This window comes from Macaca fascicularis, chromosome 11 (assembly GCF_037993035.2).
Source record: "Macaca fascicularis isolate 582-1 chromosome 11, T2T-MFA8v1.1".
Taxonomy (NCBI): Eukaryota; Metazoa; Chordata; class Mammalia; order Primates; family Cercopithecidae; genus Macaca; species Macaca fascicularis.
The window spans coordinates 17,701,303-17,729,109 of record NC_088385.1 but is presented as its reverse complement, the minus strand read 5'-3'; the positions used below and the strand labels follow the sequence as shown (position 1 = coordinate 17,729,109).

At 38.9% G+C, this 27,807-nt stretch overlaps 1 protein-coding gene across 3 annotated transcripts; it reads left to right on the top strand.

The window, feature by feature from the left end:
• Positions 1–250: 250 nt before the first annotated feature.
• Positions 251–27,311, top strand: ERP27 (endoplasmic reticulum protein 27). Of its 3 annotated transcripts, XM_005570231.5 has the most exons (7): positions 251–373; positions 740–840; positions 3,799–3,936; positions 18,644–18,760; positions 22,356–22,481; positions 25,680–25,877; positions 26,585–27,311. In XM_005570231.5, exons 1-7 carry the CDS (start codon positions 280–282, stop codon positions 26,630–26,632), a joined length of 822 nt encoding a protein of 273 aa, XP_005570288.3. In that variant the 5' UTR covers positions 251–279; the 3' UTR covers positions 26,633–27,311. The 3 variants fall into 3 exon arrangements, 2 of the variants coding, with proteins under 2 accessions (XP_005570288.3, XP_015285905.3); XR_012420052.1 differs by lacking the exon at positions 26,585–27,311 and having other exon boundaries at positions 18,644–18,810; positions 25,680–25,701; XM_015430419.4 differs by lacking the exons at positions 251–373; positions 740–840; positions 3,799–3,936 and adding an exon at positions 10,009–10,148.
• Positions 27,312–27,807: the final 496 nt, after the last annotated feature.

Here is a 27,807-nt window from a genome sequence, read left to right as displayed (position 1 = left end):
ATTATCTTTCTATCCCTAGTGCTAGGATCAATACCTGGCATTGAATATTTACATTTTTTATTTAAATAAACTGACCTGACTTTCTTCTGGTTGGTTATGTTCTGAGTCCCGATTACTAAACTTGGTCTTTTATCTCAGAAGTTGAAGGCTCTTCGGGAGCCAGCTGCAAAGTTCCCAAAGCCCTAACAACCTCACAACCAATCAGCTACAGAGCAGGCTGCCCTAAGTCGGCCTCCCAAACACAAAGTCCAGGGTTGGAGCAGGAGCAGGAGAGGGGCAATGGAAGCTGCCCTGTCCAGATTCATGTTCTTCCTATTTCTCCTCACATGTGACCTGACTGCAGAAGCTGCTGCAGAAGTTGAGAAATCCGCAGGTAAAAGAAAAATGTAGTTGGGTGGCAATAGTGTGAAAGTGTTATTAGGAGAAGGAAAAGGAGCATCATGGTGGTTCTCTGGGTACTTTTCCTCCACACCTAGAAAGTTTTCCAGGAAATCCTGGATACGATGCATTTTGTCTAGCGGAGAGCAGGAAAGTCTGGCAGTATCCTTCAGGGACAGACCATCAGTAGGGTCACCTTCCATATGTTAGTAAAAATATTATGCTTTGGCATGCTAACAGTACTCCTAGAAATTGTGCTTTTCTTAGCCTTAGTATAGAGATAAAAGGTATAGATGCCCTCATTATTTAGAGCTGCTTCTTCTCACCTCAGTACCCTGACATCTTCTACTTCTCTCTCTAGATGGTCCTGGTGCTGCCCAGGAACCCACGTGGCTCGCAGATGTCCCAGCTGCCATGGAATTCATTGCTGCCACTGAGGTGGCTGTCGTAGGCTTCTTCCAGGTTAGTTCAGATACCCTACTTGTAACTCCCCCAAGAGCCAGAAATGTTCTACCTCAAGGGAACCACAGCAGCCAACTGCTGGCAGATGACACTGCATTAGAAGTGGGGGTAAAGGGAGACAGCCACAGTTTGCTTTCATCTTGTCCATTGGGACCTCTTACTTTTAAGACATTCCCAGTCTCTAAATTATATCTTTCTCACACTTACTTCTTTCTGAGCCTGTGGGCTGCATCTCCTCATCTATGGATGCTTTGGAGCTCAAGTCAGGATCTGCAGAAAGAATGCCTTCATGGAACCCTACCATTGTCCTAAACGCATTTGGTCTGTACTCTCATAGCACCCTATGAATAGGCAGGGGCCAGAGTGAATCCAATTTATATCATCCAGCAACACTGTTTACAGGATTCTGAAGCTCCTGGACATTAGTCGGTGCACAGCCTTTTAAGGCCTTTCCCCCAGATAATGTGGACTCTTATTCTTCTTTCTCTTTGCCTTGTCTGAAATGTTGGAAAAGGATGGCATTTTGTATATTCAAGGTGTTAACCTCCACCTTCCAGATTGGCTGCTTGGTTAATAAAGGCAGCCATAAATGAGACTCCCTCATTCCAGCATTTTCATCTTTCTCTGGTGGTAGCATCTGGAAATCGTCACAGCTGATTAAGCCCCTACTCTCTCATAGCAGACCTTCTTGTCGGTTTCCATTCACCAATTACAACTCCTGATTACCCTGTCGGTTCTGTGTACACAGCTGGAAATCACTGCAATGAGATGCAAGTGGGGGAGAAAGACAGGGAGTACATTTTTCAGGAATGAGAAATCTGAGCTGTAGACAAAAACACCCTCAGAAAGACAGGGAAGGGGCAAGAGCATGGACCTGGAGAAGTGTGCAATAACTTAAACAGCCGCCAGATGCCATCATTTTATCCTTGAGCAATTCCATCTGAAGGAGCAGAGTAAGAGGGAGGCCTCAATCAACTATTGTTCACAGCCTCTAGAAGAGTAGATACCAGCTCTCTCTGCTTGATCCCAGATGCAAGACGAGTGTGTTAGCCCATTCTCATGCTGCCAATAAAGACATACTCAAGACTGGATAATTTATAAAGGAAAGAGGTTTAATTGAATCACAGTTCAGCATAGCTTGGAAGGCCTCAAGAAACTTACAATCATGGCAGAAGGCACCTCTTCACAGGCCGGCAGGAGAGAGAATGAGCACAAGCAGGGGGAAGGCCAGACACTTATAAAACCGTCAGATCTTGTGAGACTCACTCATTATCACAAGAACAGCATGGAGGAAACTGCCCCCATGATCCCATTACCGCCACCTGGTCCTACTCGTGACATGTAAGGATTATGGGGATTATATTTCAAGATGAGATTTTATGTAGGCACACAGCCATAGCATATCAACTAGCCATCTTCTTTTCTCCTTGCACATCTCCTCCTTCAGCCTGGAGACTTGCAGGGTAGAACATGTTTGTTCCTGTTAATTTCCCTGAGCTCCTACGGATAAAGGTCCTGTGACAGCAGGGAAAATGATGCCAGCCTCTATGGAAGGCCTGGAATCATTGCTCGGAAGTGGCTTCTCTGCTCCCTCCTGCCGGCCTGGGCTGCAGGGTTGGATGCGTGAACAGCATCTTCATGTGCAAAGCTCAGGCTTATCTACAGTGGCAAGAGAGGGACTGTCCTCCATACCCTGCATAAACGTTTGTTAAAACTTCCAAGCTTTCATTTTAATTATTTTCTTTTTCTTCTTTTTTTCTTTTTTGGCCCTTTTGATGGCACCTATTTCGTATTTTTGCATTTTTTCCTTTTCTCCACAAATGTAACCAAAGCCAAAACTCAAGAGACAAGAGCCGGTGGGAGGAAAAGCCGGTTTATTTGAAGATCCAATAAACCAAGAAGACAGTGGACTAGCATCCTAAAGTACATCTTGGCCAGGCACAGTGGCTCACACCTGTTATTTGTAGCACTTTGGGAGCCTGACAGTGGCAGATTGCCTGAGCTCAGGAGTTCGAGGCCGGCCTGGGCAACATGGCGAAATCACATCTCTACTAAAAATACAGAAAAAAATTAGCCAAGTATGGTGGTGCACAACTGTAGTCCCAGCTACTCAGGAGGCTGAGGCACAAGTATCCGGCAGGCGGAGGTTGCTGTGACCCAAAATTGCGACACTGCCTGGGTGATAGAGTGAGACTCTGTCTCAAAATAAATAAATAAAGTATGTCTTAAGTCACTACCAATTTTAGGCTCTTTGTACGTTAAGGGCAGGGCGAAGAGTAGGGAGTTGGGATCAAGCAATAACCAGCAACCATACGCATCTGGGCACCAGTAAGGGTCTCAGGAAGTTGGGAACTTCTTTGTCCTTGGTGAGGTCACAAGGCGCCTATAAATCTTTAGCACAACATAGTTAGTTGTTCACATACTTTTCCTTTAATCCTCGAGTTAGTTTTTAAAACCATATAAACTGCTAATTTGTGCATATTATCTCAGTGCTCTAAAATTATTCTAACCTACATACAGGAATTAGTAAATAAATGCCATTTCAACAAAAATAGAATTGGTTATGTTCGTTTGTTTGCTATTTCACTGTTAAACAAATTGTTCCCAGAACAGTTGCTTCTCATGTATATCTACAACAGTGCAGCCAAACTAGGCAGGCCTTTATGATTTTGAGGCCTCTCTCAGCTCCTAGTAAACTTCAAGCTCTATGACAAGGCCTGACAGGAGTCTCAGGCTCAGCTACAATTTCGTGGTTACCTATTAACTCACAGAGCCTGGAAAATTCAAGAATGTTACTGACAATTAAACCTGAACTGTTAGAGGTAAATCATGTGTTACTGGGTGGTAAATCAAATCTATGATTTCTGGTAAAGCTTCACGGCATATTTCTTTTCCATATCCTTTGTCTCTGCCATTCAATATAATCACTGTGGTATTATTTTTTTCTCTTGTTTTTAGGATTTAGAAATACCAGCAGTGTCCATACTCCGTAGCATGGTGCAAAAATTCCCAGATGTGTCATTTGGAATCAGCACTGATTCTGAGGTTCTGATCCACTACAACATCACTGGGAACACCATCTGCCTCTTTCGCCTGGTAAGTTGGATGGGTAGCTTGAACTTTCTCCCAGATTTTCATTGGGTTGTGGACTCATAAACTTGTGAGACTGGGAAGGACTCTATGTCTTTTACACTAATGATGGTACCAAATTCAGGGACATTGTTGACAAGGATGAAGACTCAATTCAAGCTTCCCAAGCAGGTACTGTAATGAAATGGAAAGAGGACAGGACTGAAAGCCAGGAAATGGAATTTTGGTACTGTTTTGTCGCTCAACAGCCATACGACTTCGGGCAGTCACTTAACATTTTTTATCTCCAATTCTTTCCCTTCTAAAATAAAAGAGTTAGACTGTATTATCTCTAAGGTCACTCTGAGCTCCAAAAATTTTATATTAAATATTTTGAGGAGTTCATTTTTGTTCTTCAAACATTTATTACTTCCCATATGCCCTATGCAAGATACTGACAATAAAAACATATTAAACATATTCTCCAGTCTCATAGATCTTAAAGTATAGTAGGTATTGTAAACATAATATGCAAGTATCTATAATACAAAGAGAATCACTATGGGTAAAGTTTTATCACAGTTCAAAGGATAAAAGCAGTGTGGAAATTCTGAAAAAAAAGAAAAGAAAAGAAAAGAAAAAGACAACAGAATTGGAACTTAAAGGATAGATAAATTTAGACAAGGCAAAGAATTCATGGCCAAGGGGGGAAAATCTCAGGACACAATGAAGAGGCCAATCTGACTGGATCCCAGGGTACATATTGGGGAAAATGAATATCAGAGAGAGAAACTTGATTAAAATCATATTGTGGGGAAAATATAGAATACCACTTTAATGAGTTTGTTCTGAATCTGGTTGTCACTGGAAAGTCCCTAAAGCCTTTACATCAGGGAAGTAACACGAACAGGAATGTGTTGTATTAGATTATTCTGACAGCAAGGCAGAGCATGGATTTTCAGGTTAAAAGGCAAGAGAAGAGGCAGCTTTTGTTAGGCTGGCAAAACAGACCATGTGAGAAGTATTAAGAGTCTGTAGTAGAGAGGTAGCAACAGAAATTAAAGAGGAGGAGGATCCTGTGATCTTTAGATATCACAGTTATGGAAAGGAGGCAAAGCTTAAAGTCAGGGTGTCTAGGAATAGTGAGGTCATGTGCAGAAATGGGGATTTCTGATGCTTTCATTGGTCGTTGAGTTCTACTTGTTGGTGGAAAATCAAGATAAAGATGCCAAGAGTCCACTGAAAAAGAAAAATTGATGCAAAAGAAAGTTTTCAATATTTCAGGACTGAATGTCGTGCCCCTTCTAGTTGCCACCCTTTCTTTCTTTTTCATTTCTCACTGAAACTTCTTTTAAGCATATTTTTTTAGGAAAAGCTGTCTTTTCCTAAGCTAGACACTACTATCTAGCTTATGTCCCATCACACCATTAAAACTACATTTATCCAGGTCTGCATGGCTTCCTTGTTTTACTCAACATTTCTGTCATGTTTGATGTTAGTGACAACTTCTTTCTTTTTAATGTTCTCTCTTTCCTTGGATTCTAGGAAATTACTTCTCCTGATCCTCCCGCTGCTTTTATAGTCTCTTTGAGATCTTCTCTTCCTGTATCTACAATGCTGCCTGACCCAACACTTTTTATCATCTAGGTCATGGAACCCATGCTCTGTGAAGGCAGAGACTGTTCTGTTCAGTGTATCCACAGAGCCTAGAACAGTGCCTGCTATGCTCATTAAGTATTTGTTGAGAATGAATATATGAATGAATCAATGAATGAATGAATATGTTTTTCTTAAGAAATACAATTCGTTTGCATATTCCACTATTATGTGCTTGCTGAGCATTTAGAATATTTTATCTCTAGTCTGGACTTCTCTCAAGATTCAAACGTTTGCTGGGTATAAGCATTTTTATACCCTCATAAGCACTATACACTTAAAATGTTCAAAACTGAATTTGTTGTCTGCACCTGCTAATAATATTCCTCCATCTAAGATACTATTTTATTAAACGGCTATGCTCATTTGGTCTTACATTTTTGCCAGTTGTGTCTTCTATCTTGAATCTATATTCTCCTCCTCTCCTTCTATCTCATTCTGTATTTAGGCTCTTAGCCTAAGCGTAAGCAATTTCATTAGCTTCTTAACTAATCTCCTTTTACTACTTTATATACAATTTCTAGAATGGTATCACAATGATGTATTTAAGATAGAAAATTGACCATGGCACTCCTCTCTTTAAAACTCTTCAATATTTCTCATTTCTTAAAAAATCAAAAACGAGATATTTAATGTTACAAATAGGCTTTGCTGGCCTGCCCCACTGCCTGCTTCTCTAGACCTTTTTCCATCCAGCTTCCACCCTGGGCTTTACCCTCTCAGTAGCCAACTATACACATAATTATCATCCATTTCCATGATTTTGCCTAGACTATTCCTTCTGTCTAGAATATCACCACCCACCAAGGGTCGCCTTTCACCTAGCCTCACCTGAATGACTCCTTCTCATACTCCAGTGAATCAGTTCAGGAATGTTACCCTTTAGGAAGCGTCCCTGGAATCTCCAAATGGGCCTAACCATTCCTCTGTATGTAATTTCTTATCTCTATTTTCATTTATCACTTTATAGTTCATATCAGTTATTTATATATCTGTCTCCTCTACTACCCTATTAGGCCATGACCTATTCGAGGTTGGAAACTATGACTTATTCATCTATGTATTCAAAGGGCTATAATACACCTCTGGCTCCTTGAAGGTACTCGGAAGGTGCTTGAGGAACTGAACTCACCTCCAAAAGCATCTCTGAGGTTGTGTGAGCTCCCTTCAGCAACCCCTTTCCCACCTGCACAGTGGTTGCTGGTTTGCATTCTCACCAGTGTGAAATAAGATTAAACCAAATTCTTCTGTGAAAGGCTTTGGTAAGGAATATATGGAAGGTTAGGCAAATGCCTTTCATGTTGCCATTGAACCACTGGTAGAAACCCTCCAACACAAAAATTCTAATAAGCTACACTCCACAAGTACTTCTTTCTCAGTTTTTTGTTCATGGGTCTTATAAAGGCCTGATTTGAAAGGCTTAGTACCACCAAGATACGCATATGGGGAAGAAAAACAAGCGCTGTTGCTTTCACCATCTCTATAGACTTAACATCCTCTAATGGGAGCATTGGTGCTGCTTACAGTTCATTCCTCATAAAGCCTCCTTGATGACTTCTCAGTTTTTCACTCTTCTTTAACATCTGTTTTTTGTTTAGCGCTAGTGACAGACCTACTCTAAATGAACTCTTGGGACCTCTGTGGCAAGATTATTTATGTGCCATACCAGAAAACAAACAAACTGGTTCCTGCCCTACTTCATTGGCAGGGCTGGAAGAAGCTCAACCTTCGTCATGCCAGCTTTCAGATAAATATTTTTTTCACAGTTTACACTTTCAAAAGTTTAGTACATATTTTAATAGGACTATTATTCAAGAGTTTAGAGTAACTTTTTTTTTTTTTTTTTTTGAAAAGGGAACATCAACCAAGACAATCCTATTTTACACTGGGAAACGTGAACCTATTGAAAAATTTTCTGGGACCTTCTTTCTTTTTAGATCCAGTTTGTTCGGTTCAATTGTTTGTTTTCAGAGCCTAATCTACGATAGGCACTATTACAATATTTGACCATTTAATTCACACAAGAATCTGATGAAGTAATTTTTATTATTCCTGCATTTTTAATAAGGAAAGTTCCATGAGAGATCGGTTTAGTTGCCCAAAATCTCACAACTGTGAAGTAACAGATGTCTGATTTGTACCCAGCATTGCTGACTACAAATCATACCCTTTTTACTATACTATAGTGGCTTTCTAAAGGACTTCACCCTGAAGAAAAACTTTGTTTTTACACTGAATTCTATCTAATGTCCCTCATTCTAAAACCTACTTTTTTTTCTTTTAACTATTTTCTCTTAAATTATTCCTCTAGCCTCCTACCACTCCTTAATCAAACTGCAGAATTATTTGTCAAGATTTAATCTAGACATTATATATTGTCTAAATTTACAAAATTTTCCATTTTAAGAACATATTTAGAAGTAAGCCGAAATAATGATTAACTGAAAAAATAACAGTAAATTGATATTACTCATGCTTGAAATGTTGGAGCAATAAAAGGCCAGCCAATGCTGTATTTATGCAACGTAACATTCTTCAAAAATAGTTCAGGCCAACTATATAAACGTAATCAGGAAGAATTTAGGTAAAATTCATGAAACCATAATAAGTTGCGTATAACAATCTTGCTGTTTGAGGGCACAGCCTGTCTTTTGTGAGGGTAACAGCAGAGAAACTCTCAAATTTTTCAGTAGGACTCTTATTGTTGCCCTAGCAGAGATGGAATTTCCAGGTTAAATAAACTATGAGCTTGTTCTAAAATGGAATTTGAAATATTATTTGAATGTTTACCCTGCTTTGGATTTTTTTCAATCATTACTATTTTAAGAAACATAATTAACCTAACTTTGACCTAATAGGATGGTAATGAAAACACAGTGCAGTCATCCTTCATTCCTTTTACAGTTATTTATTGGGTGACTATGATAAGAAATACACCTCACCGGACAAAGAGAATCACAAGAAACTAGTCCATGAGATAAACTGATAAGAAATGCAAGAAGATATGTCAGATTATGAAACCTTTTTTTTTTTTTTTTTGAGACCGACAGTCGCCCTGGCTGGAGTATTGTGACGCCATCTGGGCTCACTGCAAGCTCCGCCTCCCGGGTTCATGCCATTCTCCTGCCTCAGCCTCCTGAGTAGCTGGGACTGCAGGCGTCCGCCACCGCGCCGGCTAATTTTGTTTTTGTATTTTTAGTAGAGACGGGGTTTCACCGTGTTAGCCAGGATGGTCTCAATCTCCTGACCTCGTGATCCGCCCGCCTCGGCCTCGCAAAGTGCTGGGATTACAGGCGTGAGCCACTGCGCCCGGTCAACATTTTTTATTTTATTCTATTTTATTTTATTTTAAGTTCCAGGATACATGTGCAGAACATGAAGGTTTGTAATATAGGTATACTTGTGCCATGGTGGTTTGCTGCACCTATCTACCCGTCATTCAGGTTTTTAGCCCTGCCTGCATTAGCTATTTGTCCTGATGCTCTCCCTCCCCTAACACCCCATCCCCCGACAGGCCCTGGTGTGTGATGTTCCCCTCCCTGTGTCCATGAAGAAACATATTTTTAAAGTATGTATTTACTAAATACACGATAAGCTGAGTAGCTTACAAAAACAAACCGAGGACATGAGGACCTTTGTTTACCAAAGGATTTCTCAGTGCCACCAAAGACATTTAATACTGTAACTGTCTTGTAAACTAAGACAATTTTAATACATTTTATAAAAATCTGGGTTGTTAGAAAAATCCATGGGAATTCAAATGAATATAACTGAAACACTAATGAATGAACAGAAAATGAGTGATTAAATCTCTTGGTATGATACAGTGTCTATAACAAAAAATACTCCTTCAGATACTCTTGAGGAAACTCAAAATTATATTTTAAGGTAACAATCTTTCCAGTGTACTATTTCTGTTTTTCTTCTGGTGCCTCTTTTCTCTGAAATAAAAATATGATATTTTAAGTAAAATTCTTTCCATAAAACTGAAAAAAGATATTTTAAAAGGTTTTTCTAACTCTTGGTTCCAGGGTTGGATTTTCTTTCCAGTGCACTATGCAAATAATTCCCTTTACAGAGGGAGATTTCCTGTTCAAATGTTGCTTCCAGAAACCCTAAACATGAATGTTCCAGAGTTTATTAGTTTAAGAAATAATGAAAGATCGGGCATGTTTTCTTAAAAGAAGCACAACAAACTAGAGAGACTGCAGGACGATGGCTTTTATTAAAGCTCTTTTGCTTCTTAGAGAATGTTATCACCACTTAACATCCTCTGCCTCCAATTTAGTGCATTCTTTAAGTCCAGAAACACCCAGACTAACTGGCTTTTCCTGTTCTCCCTGTTCTGGGAAGTATGAAGGACTGCCAGGAAAAAAGTACAGAGAGGGGGGCGATTCTTGGTCCAGGCACAGCGATGTCAGCTGAGGCGCATGCGCCAGGCCTAGGAGTTCCTAGAAAAATAAGAAGCATTTAGACACATCAAATATTAAATGAGTCCTGATTGTGATGATAATGATGATGATTTTGGCGGTTGCAGTAGCAAAGCCTTAAGCACGAAGGAGACATGCCAGCTGGAAATACAGGTCAGTAGCAGCATTAAGGATCCAGAGGAGCTGCAAATATCAATTTTTTATGTGCTCACTTTATGTATCTACTCATTCTTCCTGATACGGACAAGGGAAGGAGAAGGAGGTGATAGGAGGGTGGGCAAGGATCCACCTAAGACCTTTTCTCTTGCTTTCATGTTTTTTGTTTTTTTCCCCCAAGCTTTCCAAAACTTTGTGAATTTTTAAACAATTAAATATACACAAGGAGTTCATTTTTACCCTGTGGTTTTGATTTGTTTCAAAATTCTTTTTTAGAAATGCAAACTTTTCTGTACCTCAGCATTTATTTATTTCATAAACTTAAATTGTGTAAAGCAATCCTAAAATAAAGAGTGCTTAAATTGCCATCTGAATGAATGGCTGCAATTTTGTGCCTCAGTGCATATAGCAGGCACTCAGCAAATAATTATTAAACAAATGGATTGTAAGAGAATGACTAGATCTATCCAGAATTAAAATTAACCATAAGGGGTGCATTGTGCATCTCCAAGGGTTTTACTGCTTTTAGTTACCCCAATGGGAGACCCTCTTGAACAAAAGAGATGAAATAGGAATCATCACCGGGATGACAATAAAGAGCAATCTTGGATTCTTGCTATTTAGTGAATTTAATTTCCCTTTGCCTGAATTCCCTCCTACATTAACTAACGTGAGATTTGCTTCTGATTTTACTGGGTAGACTAGAAGAAAGTACCTTGGGGACAAAAGGGTTGTTCTGATCCAAGGCAAGATCTGACTGGGCAGGACCTATACAGATAGCACATGGAGGGAAAAGGGTTAAGGAGACGTCCAAGGGCAGGTGGCCCAAGGATCTCAAAAGTGATGCAAACTATTGTAGGAAATGGACAAAACTGTTCAAGAACTGACACTAATAATTTTATCTATAGGCCTAGATCTATCTATGGATGGTGGAGGCACTATCTTTGTGTCTTTATAGGCATGAGTAGACTGGGGAGAAGAAATAGAAAACTGAGAACAATGATTGGAAGAATGAAGTCCTATCTTTCAGTATATCTGAGCGTGGTGGAAAGGTTGTTCTGAAATACAAATCTGGGATAATGGATCATGTAACCAGACAATCCTTTCTACCAAAGACTATTTTTAAAAGTTAAAATGTGTGTGTCTGAATGTGTGTGTGTGTGTAAGTGTGACTGTGTGTGTGTATCTGAAGGCATTAAAGAGCTAGTAAAAGAGGGAAAATGTCTAGCTCAAGATCTAGAAGAAGATGAAAACCCAAAAAGATGAACCCTGCATTGAGGACTGCTTTTTGTCTAGAGGGATTTGGTCAGTTCCAAAAGCAACCAAGAAGCTAAGAAATAAATTTGCATTTTGAGATCCTCAGGAGTTGAAAATTAAATGTTGGAGTCCAGGCCTCACAAGGGGAAATAGGAAGTGAATCTAGTACAACACCTTTCACATCCCCTTTGAATCCTACACAGCTGTACCTAAAAACAGGGATGAGTCATAGCAGATAAGCCCTCTCGAGGGTTGCAACACAGATGCCAATCATTTCAACCCCTGAAATTGGATTAGAGTGATCATATGTATATGTACACACATGCACACACACACACACAAATATACACACATATGCCTACACATATGCAAATATATACACATGTGGAATATGTATAATACACTCTTAGCCCTGCCATAGTACATCTAAAACTTCACAAAAGATAAAATGTTAAAAGAAGTCAGAGAAGGCCGGGCACGGTGGCTCAAGCCTGTAATCCCAGCACTTTGGGAGGCCAAGATGGGCGGATCACAAGGTCAGGAGATCGAGACCATCCTGGCTAACCCGGTGAAACCCCGTCTCTACTAAAAAAAAAAAAAAAAAATACAAAAAAAAAAAAAACTAGCCGGGCGAGGTGGTGGGCGCCTGTAGTCCCAGCTACTCGGGAGGCTGAGGCAGGAGAATGGCGTAAACCTGGGAGGCGGAGCTTGCAATGAGCTGAGATCCGGCCACTGCACTCCAGCCTGGGTGACAGAGCAAGACCCCATCTCAAAAAAAAAAAAAAAAGAAGTCAGAGAAAAGAGAGATTATCATCAAAATAATCACAAAGGGACAACCATAAGCTTCACAGCTGACTTCTCAATAGCAACAGTGGAAGGCAGAATACAAAGCATTATATCTTTCAAATACTGAAAGAAAATAACTGCCAACTTTATAATTCTACCCTCAGCAAAAACAGCCTTTAAAATTAAACAGAATATAAATGCATATTAAACAGCCAAATTGGGAGGATTTGTCACTCAACACATCCATCTCATACTGAGGAAAATAGTAAAAGGTCTTCTCTAAGCAGAGCAAAGAAAACCCACATAGAAGCTAAAAAATACAGGAATAAATAAAGAGAAGCTAAAATGTAAATATGTGCATAAATGTAAGTGTATATTGAAGATATAACAAAATGAATAATATCCTGTGAGATCTGGAATTAAAACACATGACACTAATCCTGTGTAAGTCTTGAATGTAGAGCCAGAAAATTGAATTTAAAAGAGGTAAACTGTATTTGAATAATCTAATGTCTGCATTGTCTAAGAAGAAGCTGAAATTGCCAATTAATACTAGGTTCTGATACGTGAAAAAAAATGCATGTTATAATGTATTCTGGCAATCCCTGAGGAAATAATTAAAGCCTATGTAACTTCTAAGCCAATAAAGGGAAAGAAGAAAATAATATATAGTACTCAGTCAATTCAAAAGTAGGCCAGAAATAAAGAAAAATAGAATTTGGAACACATAGAACCAATGGAAAATGCATAATTAAATACATCAGTAATTTCATTTCATGGAAATAATCCAATTAAAAGACAAAGATTATCAGGCACTGGATTGAAAAATGCAACTATGTGCCTTCTATAAGTGACACAAGTAAAACACAGGATGGAGCTATACCATGCAAACACTTCCAAAAGAAAGATATGAATATATTAATACCAAATAAAGTAGACTTTCAGGCAACAAGCATTCCTAGAGATAAAGAATAACCGTTCATAATGACAGTTTCAATTTGCCAGACAGTTTTAATAATTCTAAATTTTGCATTTATCAAATACATGTCCTGATACTATATAAGCACAAAATGACAAAATTGAATGAAAAGATGGTTAAAGCCACAACTTAATAGAAAAATTTAACACCCTTCTTTTTTTTGTTGTTTTTTTGTTTTTTTGATACAAAGTCTTGCTCTGTTGCCCAGGCTGGAGTGCGGTGGTATGATCTTGGTTCACTGCAGTCTCTGCCTCCCAGGCTCAAGTGATTCTCCTACCTCAGCCTCCTGAGTACCTGGGACTACAGGTGCACGCCACCATGCCCGGCTCATTTTTTGTATTTTTAGTAGAGATAGGGTTTCACTGTGTTGGCCAGGATGGTCTCAATCTCCTGACCTTGTGATCCGTCTGCCTCGGTTCCCAAAGTGCTGGGATTACAGGCGCGAGCCACTGCGCTCGGCCCCAACACTCTTTAAAATAAAATAAGTTGGTTAAAAAAAAGAAAGATATAGAAAATTTCAACTATAAAATTCACCAAGTGACCTGATAAACATTTATAGAATACTGTATTCAAAAACTGCAAAATATACTTAATTTTAAAGACACAAATAATAAAAATAAAATATAAAAATAAAGCTAAAAATCAATAAGAATATAACCAGAATATCTTACAGTTTACAATTAAGAAATACACTCCTAAATAACTAATAGTTTAGAGAAGAATTAAGAACAAAAAATTAGGAAGCATTTTGTTTTTTTTTTTTGTTTTGTTTTGTTTTTTTTTTTTTGGATTGCAAAAATTTATTAAAATTGGAGACACTGTTTTAATCTTCTTGTGCCATGAGACTCCATCAGGCTGTCTACAAAGACCATTGGGAGGCTGAGGATCACTTGAGCCCAGAAGTCTGAGGCTGTAGTAAGCCTCAAAGGGCCACTGCACTCCAGCTTGGATGAGGCAAGACCCTGTCTCAAAAAATAAGACAGACTTTTAGCCACATTTCCAGACTTCAATTAAAATGCTACATGGGAATGCAGAATATCAGATCTTTTATTGTCATCAGCATTTTGAACTGAATGATAAAAATTCTACATATCAAACTTATGAGTGCATTTAGAGCCTTCTAAAGAGGAAATGTATAGATTTCTATGTATTTTTTGCTACTTTCAAATTTAAAATTGGCCAAATAATAGGATTTGATATCTTGGAAACATAAAAACATGAAATGGCCCTTAATTCATGATGTAACTGAACCCCGTAACTTACCCGAAGTTAGCCTTTGGGTCAGCGGGTTTTCTCACTATAGTTCCTTCCATGGTCTTCAGAAAGATGTTAGTGAAAAGGGGTCCTGATCCAGACCTCAAGAGAGGGTTCTTGGATCTTGCAAAAGAAAGAATTCAGGGTGAGTCCACAGAGTAAAGTGAAAGCAAGTTTATTAAGAAAGTAAAGGAATGAAAGAATGGCTACTCCATAGGCAGAACAGCCCCAAGGGCTGCTGGTTGTCCATTTTTATGTTTATTTATTGATTACATGCACTTAGGAGTGGATTATCCATGCCTCACCTTTTCAGACCATACAGGGTAACTTCCTGACTTTGCCATGGCAGTTGTAAACTGTCATGGGGCTGGTGGGAGGGTAACACGGAGGACAACCAGAGGTCATGCTCATCACCATCTTGATTTTGGTGGGTTTTGGCCACCTTCTTTACTGCAACCTGTTTTATCAGCAAGGTCTTTATGACCTGTATCTTGTGCCGATTTCATCCTGTGACTTACAATGTCTTAACCATCTTGCAATGCAGCCCGGTAGGTCTCAGCTCATTTTTCCCAGCCCCTATTCAAGATGGAGTTGCTCTGGTTCAAACATCTCTAACAACGATAAGCTCCTTCTGGGGAGAAAAGGAGCACATAGGTCGGGTCAGGGGTGGCTTTCTACATGTTTTTTAATTAAAAACTGGAAAACCACAATAAGATATCACCTCACCCCAATTAGAATGGCTATCACCAAAAAGACAAAAAGTAACAAATGCTGGTGAGGAGGTGGAGAAAGAATTTTTATACACTGTTAATGGGTATCTAAATTAGTATAGCATTATGGAAAACAGTATGAACATTCCTCAAAAATTTTTAAATAGAACTACCATATGATCCAGCACTTTCACTATTGGGTATACATCCAAAGGAAATGAAATCAATAGTATGTCAAGGAGATATCTGCACTCCCATGTTCATTGCAGCACTATTCACAATAGCCAAGAAACAGAATGAACTTACGTGTCCGTGAGCAGATGAATGGAGAGAGAAAATGCAGTACATATATGCAATAGACATTATTCAGCCATAAAAAAGAATGAAGTTCTGTCATGTGTAGGAGCACAGATAGACCCAGAGGACACTATGTTAAGTGAAATAAGCCTTGTACAGAAAGACAAATATCACACGATCTCACTCATACAAGCAATCTAAAAAAGTGGATCTATAGAAGTAGAGAGTACAATAGTGGTTATGGAAGGCTGGGGAGCGGAGGCGGATGTGGGGAGGGAAGAGGGAAGTGGGGACGCGGAGAAATTGGTTAGTACAAAATTACAGTTAGATGAAAGAAATAAGTTTAGGTATTCTATTGCACAGTAGGGTGAGTAGAGTTAACAATATTGTATTGGAATTTCATAATACCTAGAAGAAAGTATTTTTTAATGTTCTCATCACAAAGAAATGATAAATATTTGAGGCAACAGATATGCTAAATACTATTATTTGATTATTTGCACAATGTATACATGTATTGAAACATCACGCTGTACCCCATAAATATGTACAAATCTGAATAGTAGGTTAAAAGTAAAGCATAATAAAATAGGAAAAAGACTTCAAACACTAAGAAAAGTTTTCACCAATTTGTCAATAAGAATAATAGTAGTAAAACTAATGGCATAGCAGTATTATTTGCAATAGGATTGGTTCTGTTTTTCTGTTTCTTTGCTCACCAGAGAAACAGAGTCAACAGGAGATAGATAGATAGATAGATAGATAGATAGATAGATAGATAGATAGATAGATAATAGATTATAGATATTACATAGTAAAATTACATAAAAATAATACAAATTATATATATGTTATATGGTAAAGATTATATATATGAATATACATAATAAGAGATTCTTTTAATAAGATAATGGCTCACACAAATATGAAGGCTGAAAAGTCTCACCATCTACTGCCTGTGAGCTGGAGACCCAGATGAGCCAGTGTTGTAGTTTGAAGGCCTGAGGGCTGAAGTACCAATGGTATAGATTCCAGTCTGAATCTGAAGGCCTGAGAACCAGAAAATCCCAGGACAGGAGAAGACCAATGCCCCAATTAATGCAAGCAATCAGAAAGAGGGAGACTTTAATACTCACTTTAGAGAAGAGTAATACAAAAATCAAGGATCTTAGCCTCCTTTTTTTTTTTTGAGACAGAGTTTCACTCTTCCACCCAGGCTGGAGTGCAATGGTGTGGTCTTGGCTCACTGCAATCTCCGCCTTCTAGGTTCAAGTGATTCTCCTGCCTCAGCCTCCTGAGTAGCTGGGATTACAGGCATGCACCACAATGCCTAGCTAATTTTTGTACTTTTAGTAGAGACAGGGTTTTGCCATGTTGACCAGGCTAGTCTTGAACTCCTGACTTCAGGTGATCCACTGGCCTCGGACCTTCAAAGTGCTGGGATTACAGGCGTGAGTCACCACTGCCGGCCTAACTTGCATCCGTTTTAAGAAGAAAAATGAGTTCCAAGTGGATTTTAGATCTATTGTGAAAGACAATGTTGAGAAAGGAGAAAGTATAGGAGAATATCTTCATGACCTTTGTGTAGTCAAAAGATTTCTTAAATAAAACAAAATGAAAAAATACACATTAGCTATAAAGATGACAACCTTGACTATGTTTAAATTACCTTCTTTCATATGCAGTAACCATTAAAAGAGAAGCCCTAGTGAGAAAATACATGCACTATAGAACCAACAAAGGACTCATATCCAGCATATATAAAAACGCATTTAAATCAGAAAGAAAAAGATAGACAAAAGAAAAATGGGCAAGCAACATGAATAAACACTTCATAAAGAGGATAATGAGGGAAATTATCTTTAATTGTCCTCATATCCTTAAATTATTATTAACTCTTAATGAGGAAAATGCAATTAAAGCCACTGAGATACAACCATATCCACCAAAATCAGTAAAATTAGAAAAACTGACAATAGCAAGTGTTGACAAGGATGTGGAGCAATGGGACCTTTCACACACAGTACTGGTATGTGCAAGTTATTATCCACTTTGGAAGATAGCTTGGCATTTTCTACTAGTTAAATATATACATATTCTATAATCAAAAATCCCAATCTGAGGAATATGCTCAGTGGATACAGAGGCATATATGCACCAAAAGTCAAGAAGTATTCATTGCAGCATTGTCTTAATGACTAGAAACAATCAAAATGTTCATCGGTAGTAAAATGAATAAATAAATTGTGTTTATTCAGACAATGGAATATTATACAGCAAGGAAAATGAACAAACAACAGCTACATGCAATAACATAAATGACTTATAATTAAAATGTTAAGCCAAAGAGACAAAAAAAAAGGTTTGTTTACATGTATTCAATGTTAAAAAATAAGGTAAAACTAAACTACAGCATTAAAAGAAGGATCTTTAAGTGGTAAAGCTATAAAGAATGAAAATGGTCAACATTAAAGTCAGCATACCTTTGGCAAAAAAAAAAGACTGAATTATAAATTAGAAGAAAGCACCAGGACTTCAGGGGTTCTAGCAATATTCCGTTTCTTTACCTGGGTGGTGATTCTACAGTAGTTTTCTCTGTGATAATTTGCTGAGCTTTACCGCAAATGTTTATACTGTGTTATACTTTTCTCTACACGTGTTTTATTTCACAGTAAAAGGGTGCATAAATATAATACAAATCTGACCTTGCCAATGGCCCCCCTTGCCCTCAGATAGGATTTAATCTACTTGCCTTGGCTTCCAGACACTTCCAAATTTGCTCCTCCTTATCCCTCTAACCTTGTCTCTCTGCAACTCTCACATCACATCTACTAGGGTCACAGTGAACTAACGGCAGCTTCGAGAACACAACCTCTCACATCTCACAGTATTTGTAAATACTGTTCTCTATTTAAAGCTCCTTCCTCATCCTCATTTATCTGATGAAGGCTTAGCCACTTTTCAGGAGTAGCTTCTTCCTTGAAGCTTTTCTGCTCTTCCTTAGGTGACATGCGGGCCTGTGATTATCCTGTGATGACACCTGGATTCTACAGGACAGTTTGTCCTTCTAGGGCAGGGAAACTTTCTTACTTATCTTTTGGTCTTCAGAGCTTTAATCAGTGCCTGTCACATGGGGGTCCAAAGACATTTATCAATACATGAAAAAAAGATGGAATAGTGACTTTATTCTTTTTTTTTTTGTTAACCAGGTAGACAATGAACAACTGAATTTAGAGGACGAAGACACTGAAAGTATTGATGCCACCAAATTGAGCCGTTTCATTGAAATCAACAGCCTTCACATGGTGACAGAGTACAACCCTGTGGTAAACAATATTTCCTGTTCTCAGCCCCTTCAGAGCCTGAGTCAGGAAAGGTACTGGTCTTCATAACAGAGGTCTCTTCCTCCCAGAGTTCCAATTCTTTGAACAATAATGACAGGAACTGCCATTAATTGAACACCTACTGTATTGTTTATGTTACTATCCTTCCTACACCTTTTTAAGATTTAACTTGTTCCTGTTAAACAAAAAACAGAGAAAAGTTAAATGAACTATCACACTGCTAGTAAGAAAGAGAACCAGAATGCAAAGTTAAGGTGACTGACTCAAGGCCAGGTGCAGTGGCTCACAACTGTAATCCCAGCACTGTGGGAGGCCAAACCGTGAGGATTGCTTGAGCCCAGGAGTTTGAGACCAGCCTGGGCAACATAGCGAGACCTTGTCTCTACCAAAAACTTTAAAAATTACCAGGTACGATGGTGTGTGCCTAAAATAAAATAAGAGTAAATGAAAGACAAACAAAAAAAAATGTTAAATGAAGCTCACTGATCACATATTTGGATGTCACAGCAGTGTAAAGTTTCTATAATTGTTTCTAAACACACATTTCATTTTCTGTATGTACCTCTTTATAGACCAGTAACAAACAGCTCCTAGTCTGGCAGCAGCTGCAAACCATGCATTGACTAGCACGTGCCCACACCCTCACCATGCCTCAGCCTTTTCTCCTGGTGTGTCTGCCTCTGGTGTTGCATGCTGCATGCAATCTGGATAAAGGTGGTGCTCTACCTGTCCTGATCACCATCTGGCCTTCTAACACTCGCTATAGACTATAACACAGTCCACAGAATTATCTTGTGTCCCATCCTTATTTTCCCTGACATAGATTATAGAATCTTACAGAGTATTAATTTCTAGTGATCTACATCAGCTCAAAACACTGTACCTTCTATTCTCTAATAATAGTACTTTACATGCATGGTATGATTTTTGAGAACTTACAGAGCCCTTTCATCCTCATTTTCCCATTTATTCCTCACATTGATTTTTGTTGAGGTAGAAGAGAGGAAATTATTGTGCCCATTTTATAGAGGAGAACATTCAAGATCCAAGTGATGACATTATTCAAGGTCACATCATGAGTAAATAGAAAATGCATAATTTAAGGGACAAAAATGTAACTGATGCATTAGCACATTTTGCCAACTTCCATTTTACAGTAGAGGAAATGGGAGTTCAGAAAATTTAAGTAACTCCTTCAAAGCCCTATGGCTAGGAATTTGAGCTTCAGAGACAGCCTATGTAGTTGCCCTTGTTTTTTTATGACTGGTCCCTGTGACTGAATCCTGTAGTTTGTCTATTACCCTACACTGCCTTCAACAGAAAACACCCCTTTTCTTGTTGAATAAATTCTGGCCTACCTCTCACACCATCTTTATCTCTCTGGACTTGCTGATTCTATTTCCACTTCTGCTAAGGCTCCAAACACGTATGCCCCTGGGGTATTGGCAGTAATAATCATAAAGGTGTTCTTCTCTATGTGGGGCCAGAAAAGATGATCTTTTCGTCCCTGGGCTATGGCCTCTGTGTCATGGCATTCTGCAAGCTAGCTAAGGCAGGGGCACGCACTGACCTTCCTGGTTTCTTATGCCTGATCTGTCTCTCATTTTGCACAACAATGACATATTTTTTAAGTTCCATATTAATTGGTGAAGGCAGATTATATCAAGAGAAAATTCAGTAAGAATTTCTTTAAAGAAGCAAGTTCAATTTCTATTGTTACTTTTTTTATTCCCTGAAAGTAATATTTTTCTCATTTGGAGAACTGGTTTGCACCAGTAGCAACTGGGCAGAAAATCCCAGCCATGCACCTGACCTGCCACGCACTTTTAATGCACATACTCAGTACTTGGCGTCAACGTGTCTGTTAGGATTAAACTAATCCATTCGGCTATGGCCAATCCCTTCTGCTAAGATAACTGTACCTTTTGACGTACTCGTTTTTATTTCTTTACTCTTCCCAGGAATTATCCTCCATCTCAGCTTTAGAACGGTGAATGAATGCTCTAAATTTAAGTAGCAGGATTTAGTAAAATAAGAGTAAATCATGTATCATCCAATCTCCCAAATGAAAAATCTAAAACTTGATTTTAAAATCCATGGAGAAATCTTTAGGAAAAGACCCATTTGGCCCTCCTTGCCTACATATTGTAGGCAGCCAAAAGAGCTGGACCATCTCTACAAGAGTGTGTATCTTCAGGAAGAATTCTGCCTGGCTGCTCTCTTCCTCCTAAGACTCTGCCCAAAGATTTGTTAACTCACCATGTTCTGTCTTCCTGCGTACACACTAGTTTTGTAGCAATGCTTTCTGAATTTAGGAGAGGTGAAAAGAAATGAGATTGGTTTAAAATAGACTTGCAGCATTATTTCAGGACAGTGAAATGAAGGGAACCAGTGCCGTGGATTCCTCTCTCTTTCTTCTCCTGTCTCTGGTGGCTGTTCTACTCCTCTAAGTCATTGACAACTTCATGGAAAATCACCATCTCTAATCAGCAAAACAAGGTCAATGCTTCTGGTCTCCTGAAGAGTTCACCTTCTTTGACCTTTGGTACAATGATTCAGACACATTTGGGACTGAGTTGGTTTATATGGGGTTTTACTATCCACTGTGCATGAGGCAGTTCATCCTGATGATCAAGAGCACGAACTCTGGGGCTAGACCAGCTGGTGTGAATCCCTGTCTGCCATTTATTTGACTCTGAATTACTTAGTCTACCTGTGCCTCAGTTTCCTCATTTGAAAAACTGGGACCTTGAAGATTAAATTACTTATTATTCATTAAGAGTTGGAGACAGTGCCTCCACACAATGAACACCCAGTAAGTATGAACTACTAATATGTACTCAAAGGTTACATTTTATGTGTCTCTGACTAGTCTTGCAACAAGAAGCAAGGCTGAAACAAAGTGACTAATATGTTACATAGTGTATTAGTGGTCTATTGCTGCAAAACAGATTACTCCAAATCTTAGGAGTTTCAAATACAAAACATTGATAATCTCATATAGTTTCTGCAGGTCATCCAATTTGGGGTGGCTAGGGTTAGGTGCTTCTGGTTTAAGGTCATCTCTTGGGTGGTTGCAGTCATTGTTTAGGGCTGCAGTCATCTGAAGGCTCTACTGGAGCTTGGGATCTGCTTCCAAGATGGCTCCCTCACATGACTGGCAAGTCAATGCTGGCTAGTAGCAGAAGGACTTGGTTCCTTGCCATGCATTTCTCCTCAGAGGACTGCTTGAGTGCCCTACATTGGGTCTGGTATTCCTCATAGTGAGAGATAGAGAGAAGAGCAGAGACCGTAATGTGTTAAGACTCACCTTGGAAGTCACACTCCATCATTTCTGCAACATTGTCTTGGTTACTCAGTTCCGTCCCATTCAGTGTGGGAAGGAAGGATTTACACAGTTGCATGAAAACAAGATGGTGAGACTCACTGAGAGCCATCTTGGAAGTTAGTTCCATTTCTGTTACCAGTGGCCAGCTCTCATTTATGTTTCAATCTACCTATTCACTCCTTCCTTCCCAGGTACTAATGCATTCTTTCTCTCTCTTTCACTCTACTGTAACACATTTCAACTTGCCAGACTGTGATTGGGCTATTCAATAGCGTAATTCAGATTCATCTCCTCCTGATAATGAACAAGGCCTCCCCAGAGTATGAGGAGAACATGCACAGATACCAGAAGGCAGCCAAGCTCTTCCAGGGGAAGGTAAGGCAAGAATGGGAATATTCTATTGCATACACACCACTAGGACACTAGGAAAAGGGAGATGGGGCTAGGAAGCAGAGATAAATAAGGAAAACAACTATGGTTAGAAGATAGCAAAGCAAGAAGTAGGACATAATAAATCACATTTTTCAGAACTAGAGATGTTGTATTTTATCACATTAAAGGCATATGTAATTATATCTTCCTGTAGTGATTAAGTCTGGGTTTTTCCTGCATTGATTAGTAGAGAGAAAATAGAGATCCAAAGAGACTGAAAATAAATCACCTATAAGTCACCATTTGTTTAATCTTTCCCATAATTTCATAGAGATTTAGACCTCAGGGCTCATTTCTCATATAAAACACCTATCAAGCACCTGGTGCCTACTCAATATACAATGAATATTTCTTTCTTTCCCTCCCCTCCTTTGTGAAGTTCTGCTTGATATCACTGAAATAGTAAAACTTCAACTACCTCAAGGTTACTGTGCCTAACTAGTGACTGTTCTAATGATGAGAACTGTCTGGTAATAAAATAAGCTGCCTTTCTGATGGTTGGCTCTCTAACACTAGAAGTATTTCGTGTTACTGAAAGTAGACAGTCATCTGATCAGAATACTATAAAGAAGATTTCTACTTTGGGTTGAAGGTTTGATTTAATAATATAAAATAGTTTACATTTATCAAACACTTACTATATGCCAAAAGCTGAATAAAAATATTAATGCGTTACCTCATTTAAGTTCCCCCACCAAAAGCCCATTTTGCCAATGAGAAAATTGCGTCTTGGAGAGGCTGAGTAATGTGCCCAAACTCACGTAGCTAAAGAGTACCAGAGGCAGAATTTAAAACGTGTTCTCTGCTCCAGGCTATACTTCCTTTCTTAGATAATCACTAAAGTATTTTCCAATTCTATATTCTTAAAATTCAATCAATCTCGTCAAAGCGATAAAACATGAAAACAACACAAAATAATAGGAAATTCATTTTTTTTATTTTTATTTTAAGTTCAGGGGTACATGTGAAGGCTTGTTATGTAGGTGAACTTGTGTTATGAGGCGTCATTGTCCAGATTATTTCATCACCCACGCATTAAGCCCAGCACTGAATTGTTCTCATTTCTGCTCCTCTCCCTCCTCCCACTCTCCACCCACAAGTAGACCCCAGTGTCTGTTGTTCCCTTCTTTGTGTTCATGAGTTCTCATCATTTAGCTCCCACTTATTATTATTTGTTTTTTTGCAAACATCTGCTTTTTTTTTTTTTTTAATACTTTAAGTTCTAGGGTACATGTGCACAATGTGCAGGTTTGTTACATATGTATACATGTGTCATGTTGGTGTGCCTCACCCATTAACTCATTATTTACATTAGGTATATCTCCTAATGCTATCCCTCCCCCGCACTCCACACAATAGGACCTGGTGTGTGATGATCCCCTTCCTGTGTGCAAGTGATCTCATTGTTCAATTCCCACCTATGAGTGAAAACATGCAGTATTTGGTTTTCTGTTCTTGTGATAGTTTGCTGAGAATGATGGTTTCCAGCTGCATCCATGTCCCTACAAAGGACACAAACTCATCCTTTTTTATGGCTGCATAGTATTCCATGGTGTATATGTGCCACATTTTCTTAATCCAGTCTGTCACTGATGGACATTTGGGTTGATTCCAAGTCTTTGCTATTGTGAATAGTGCCGCAGTAAACATACTTGTGCATGTGTCTTTATAGCAGCATGATTTATAATCCTCTGGGTATATACCCAGTAATGGGATGGCTGGGTCAAATGGTATTTCTAGTTCTAGATCCTTGAGGAATCACCACACTGTTTTCCATAATGGTTGAACTAGTTTACACTCCCACCAACAGTGTAAAAGTGTTCCTATTTCTCCACATCCTCTCCAGCACCTGTTGTTTCCTGATTTTTTAATGATCGCCATTCTAACTGGTGTGAGATGGTATCTCATTGTGGTTTTGATTTGCATTTCTCTGATGGCCAGTGATGATGAGCATTTTTTCATGTGTCTGTTGGCTGTATGAATGTCTTCTTTTGAGAAATGTCTGTTCATATCCTTTGCCCACTTTTTGATGGGGTTGTTTGTTTTTTTCTTGTAAATTTGATTGAGTTCTTTATAGATTCTGGATATTAGCCCTCTGTCAGATGAGTAGATTGCAAAAATTTTCTCCCATTCTGTAGGTTGCCTGTTCACCCTGATGGTAGTTTCCTTTGCTGTGCAGAAGCTCTTTAGTTTAATTAGATCCCGTTTGTCAATTTTGGCTTTTGTTGCCATTGCTTTTGGTGTTTTAGACATGAAGTCCTTGTCCATGCCTATGTCCTGAATGGTATTACCTAGGTTTTCTTCTAGGGTTTTTATGGTTTTAGGTCTAACATTTAAGTCTCTAATCCATCTTGAATTAATTTTCGTATGAGGAGTAAGAAGGGATCCAGTTTCAGCTTTCTACTTATGGCTAGCCAATTTTTCCAGCACCACTTATTAAATAGGGAATAATTTCCCCATTTCTTGTTTTTGTCCAGTTTGTCAAAGATCAGATGGCTGTAGATGTGTGGTATTATTTCTGAGGGCTCTGTTCTGTTCTATTGGTCTATATCTCTGTTTTGGTACCAGTACCATGCTGTTTTGGTTACTGTAGCTTTGTAGTATAGTTTGAAGTCAGGTAGCGTGATGCCTCCAGCTTTGTTCTTTTGGCTTAGGATTGTCTTGGCAATGCAGGGTCTTTTTTGGTTCCATATGAACTTTAAAGCAGTTTTTTCCAATTCTATGAAGAAAGTCATTGGTAGCTTAATGGGGATGGCATTGAATCTATAAATTACCTTGGGCAGTATGGCCATTTTCACAGTATTGATTCTTCCTATCCATGAGCATGGTATGTTCTTCCATTTGTTTGTGTCCTCTTTCATTTCACTGGTAGCTCCCACTTATAAGTGGGAACATGCGATATTTGGTTTTCTCTTCCTGTGTTAGTTTGCTAAGGATAATAGACTCCAGCCCCATCCATGTTCCCACAAAAGACATGATTGCATTCTTTGTTATGGCTGCAAAAAATTTATTTTAACTCAAGATTTCAATTGCATGGTGCAGACCATAAATTCAATCAGTGTAAGCTGCAACAATTACAATGTATCTCTTTATCCATGGGCCTCAGATAGAACTTTTTCTTTCAAACTTCCCCAACTGCAGATTCTCTTTATTCTGGTGGACAGTGGTATGAAAGCAAATGGGAAGGTGATATCATTTTTCAAATTAAAGGAGTCTCAACTGCCAGCTTTGGCAATTTACCGGACTCTAGATGATGAGTGGGATACACTGCCCAAAGTAGAAGTTTCCGTAGAGCATGTGCAAAACTTTTGTGATGGATTCCTAAGTGGAAAATTGTTGGTAAGTGTGAGACTGCAGGTAAAGCAAATTGTTTTCCTTCTATGTCCCTTTTATTTCCTGTTGAATAAGAATTCTTTGGGTTCAGAGAGGGAGGAGAGCCAAATGTTGGTTAAAGGATACCAAGTGCAGCTAGATAGGAGGAATGTCTAGTGTTCTGTAGCACTACAAGGTGGCTGTAATTAAGAACAATTTATTATATATTTTCAAATAGCTAGAAGATTAGATTTTGAATGTTTCCAACACAAAGAAATGATAAATACTTGAGGCAATGGATATGCGAATTGTCCTGATTTGATCATTACACGTTGTACACATGTATAGAAATATCAGTCTATACCCCATAACATAACTATTGTGTCAATTAAAAACAAAAATAAAAGCAAAACAATTAAAGTTAAAAAAATTATTTGAGCTCTACTAGATTTGATTAAAAGCAAAAGTCTATGAGGATACCATGGCCAGAGTCAGGATGCTTGTTAGGGTATAGTCGTGAGACACGAAGTAGAAAAGCAAGTTGGGAAAGGCCTTGCATATTCAGAGGCTGAATTTTGGACTTCAGCATTTAGTTTAAAGTATTAATGGGCAACAAATCAAATTTCATATCAAAGGGTTCATGAGATAAAAATTAAAGATGGATTTAGGACTTCCAGTACTAATTAAACAGCTCAGTTTACTAATCTAAATATCATTGTTATAATGTTTTCCAGAAAGAAAATCGTGAATCAGAACAAAAGACTCCAAAGGTGGAACTCTGACTTCTCCTTGGTGCTGCATATGACCAAGTACCTACTTTATGCAAAATAAAAAGGCACAACTCAGATCTCAGAGACACTACACAACAGGATCACCAGGCCTGCCAACCACACACACACACACGTGCACACACACACACGCACCCACACACACATACAGAGCTTCATTTCCTTTCTTAAAATCTCACTTTCTCTTCTTCCTTCTTTTAAATGTCCTATCCTCACTCCCTACCCAATTTCCTTACTATTGTGCATTCATCCTCTGTAAACCCATCCATAACACACCTACATCAAGGCTTTAAGAGACTCACTGTGATGCCTCTATGAAGGAGAGGCATTCCTAGAGAAAGACTGTTCCAATTTGTCATTTAACATCAAGTTTGTGTACTGCACATGACTTACACACAACATAGTTCGTGCTCTTTTAAGGTTACCTAAGGATTGAAACTCTACCTTCTTTCATAAGCACATGTCTGTCTCTGACTCAGGATCAAAAACCAAAGGATGGTTTTAAACACCTTTCTGAAATTGTCTTTTTGCCAGAAGTTAAAAGCTGTCTCAAAGTCTCGGAACTCAGCAGAAATAGACCATGTGAAAACTCCATGCTTGGTTGGCATCTCCAACTCCCCATGTAAATCAACAACCTGCATAATAAACAAAAGGCAATCATGTTCTAGGAAAAGACTGGCATCTCTTTGCAGGCCAAACCTTTTGTAAATACCCAGCTGCCCAACTAAGCAGCATGTTCCTCACTCTGCAGTGCCCACTGTTTAGTGTCGGGCCATAAGCCACTAACATATTGTTCACGCTGTGGGTGGGATGGGTGGAAAAGAGAGACCATCCTGCATAAGGATTGGAACAAATGTGGCAACGGAGCTAGGAAGCAAATTAGGTGAAAGGTTGAGGAGCAGATAGGAGAAGCAGGGCACTGGCAGTGGGACAGGCTGACGCTGACTAAGTCTTGGATTATTGCAGGTAAGGTATGCGATCCAGCTCCTGTGGGGCAAAAGGAGAGCTTGGCTGAGTGACTCTGGCCCACAGGCTGTTACTATCAACACACAGATGCTGCATTGTTCCCAGGAGGCCCTTGGCTCAGGAGGAAAGTGCCTAAGTGCTGAAGAGCTGAAAAACCACAGATGTACCTAAGGACTGGTCCAAGTGAGGAACAGGGAGTGAAA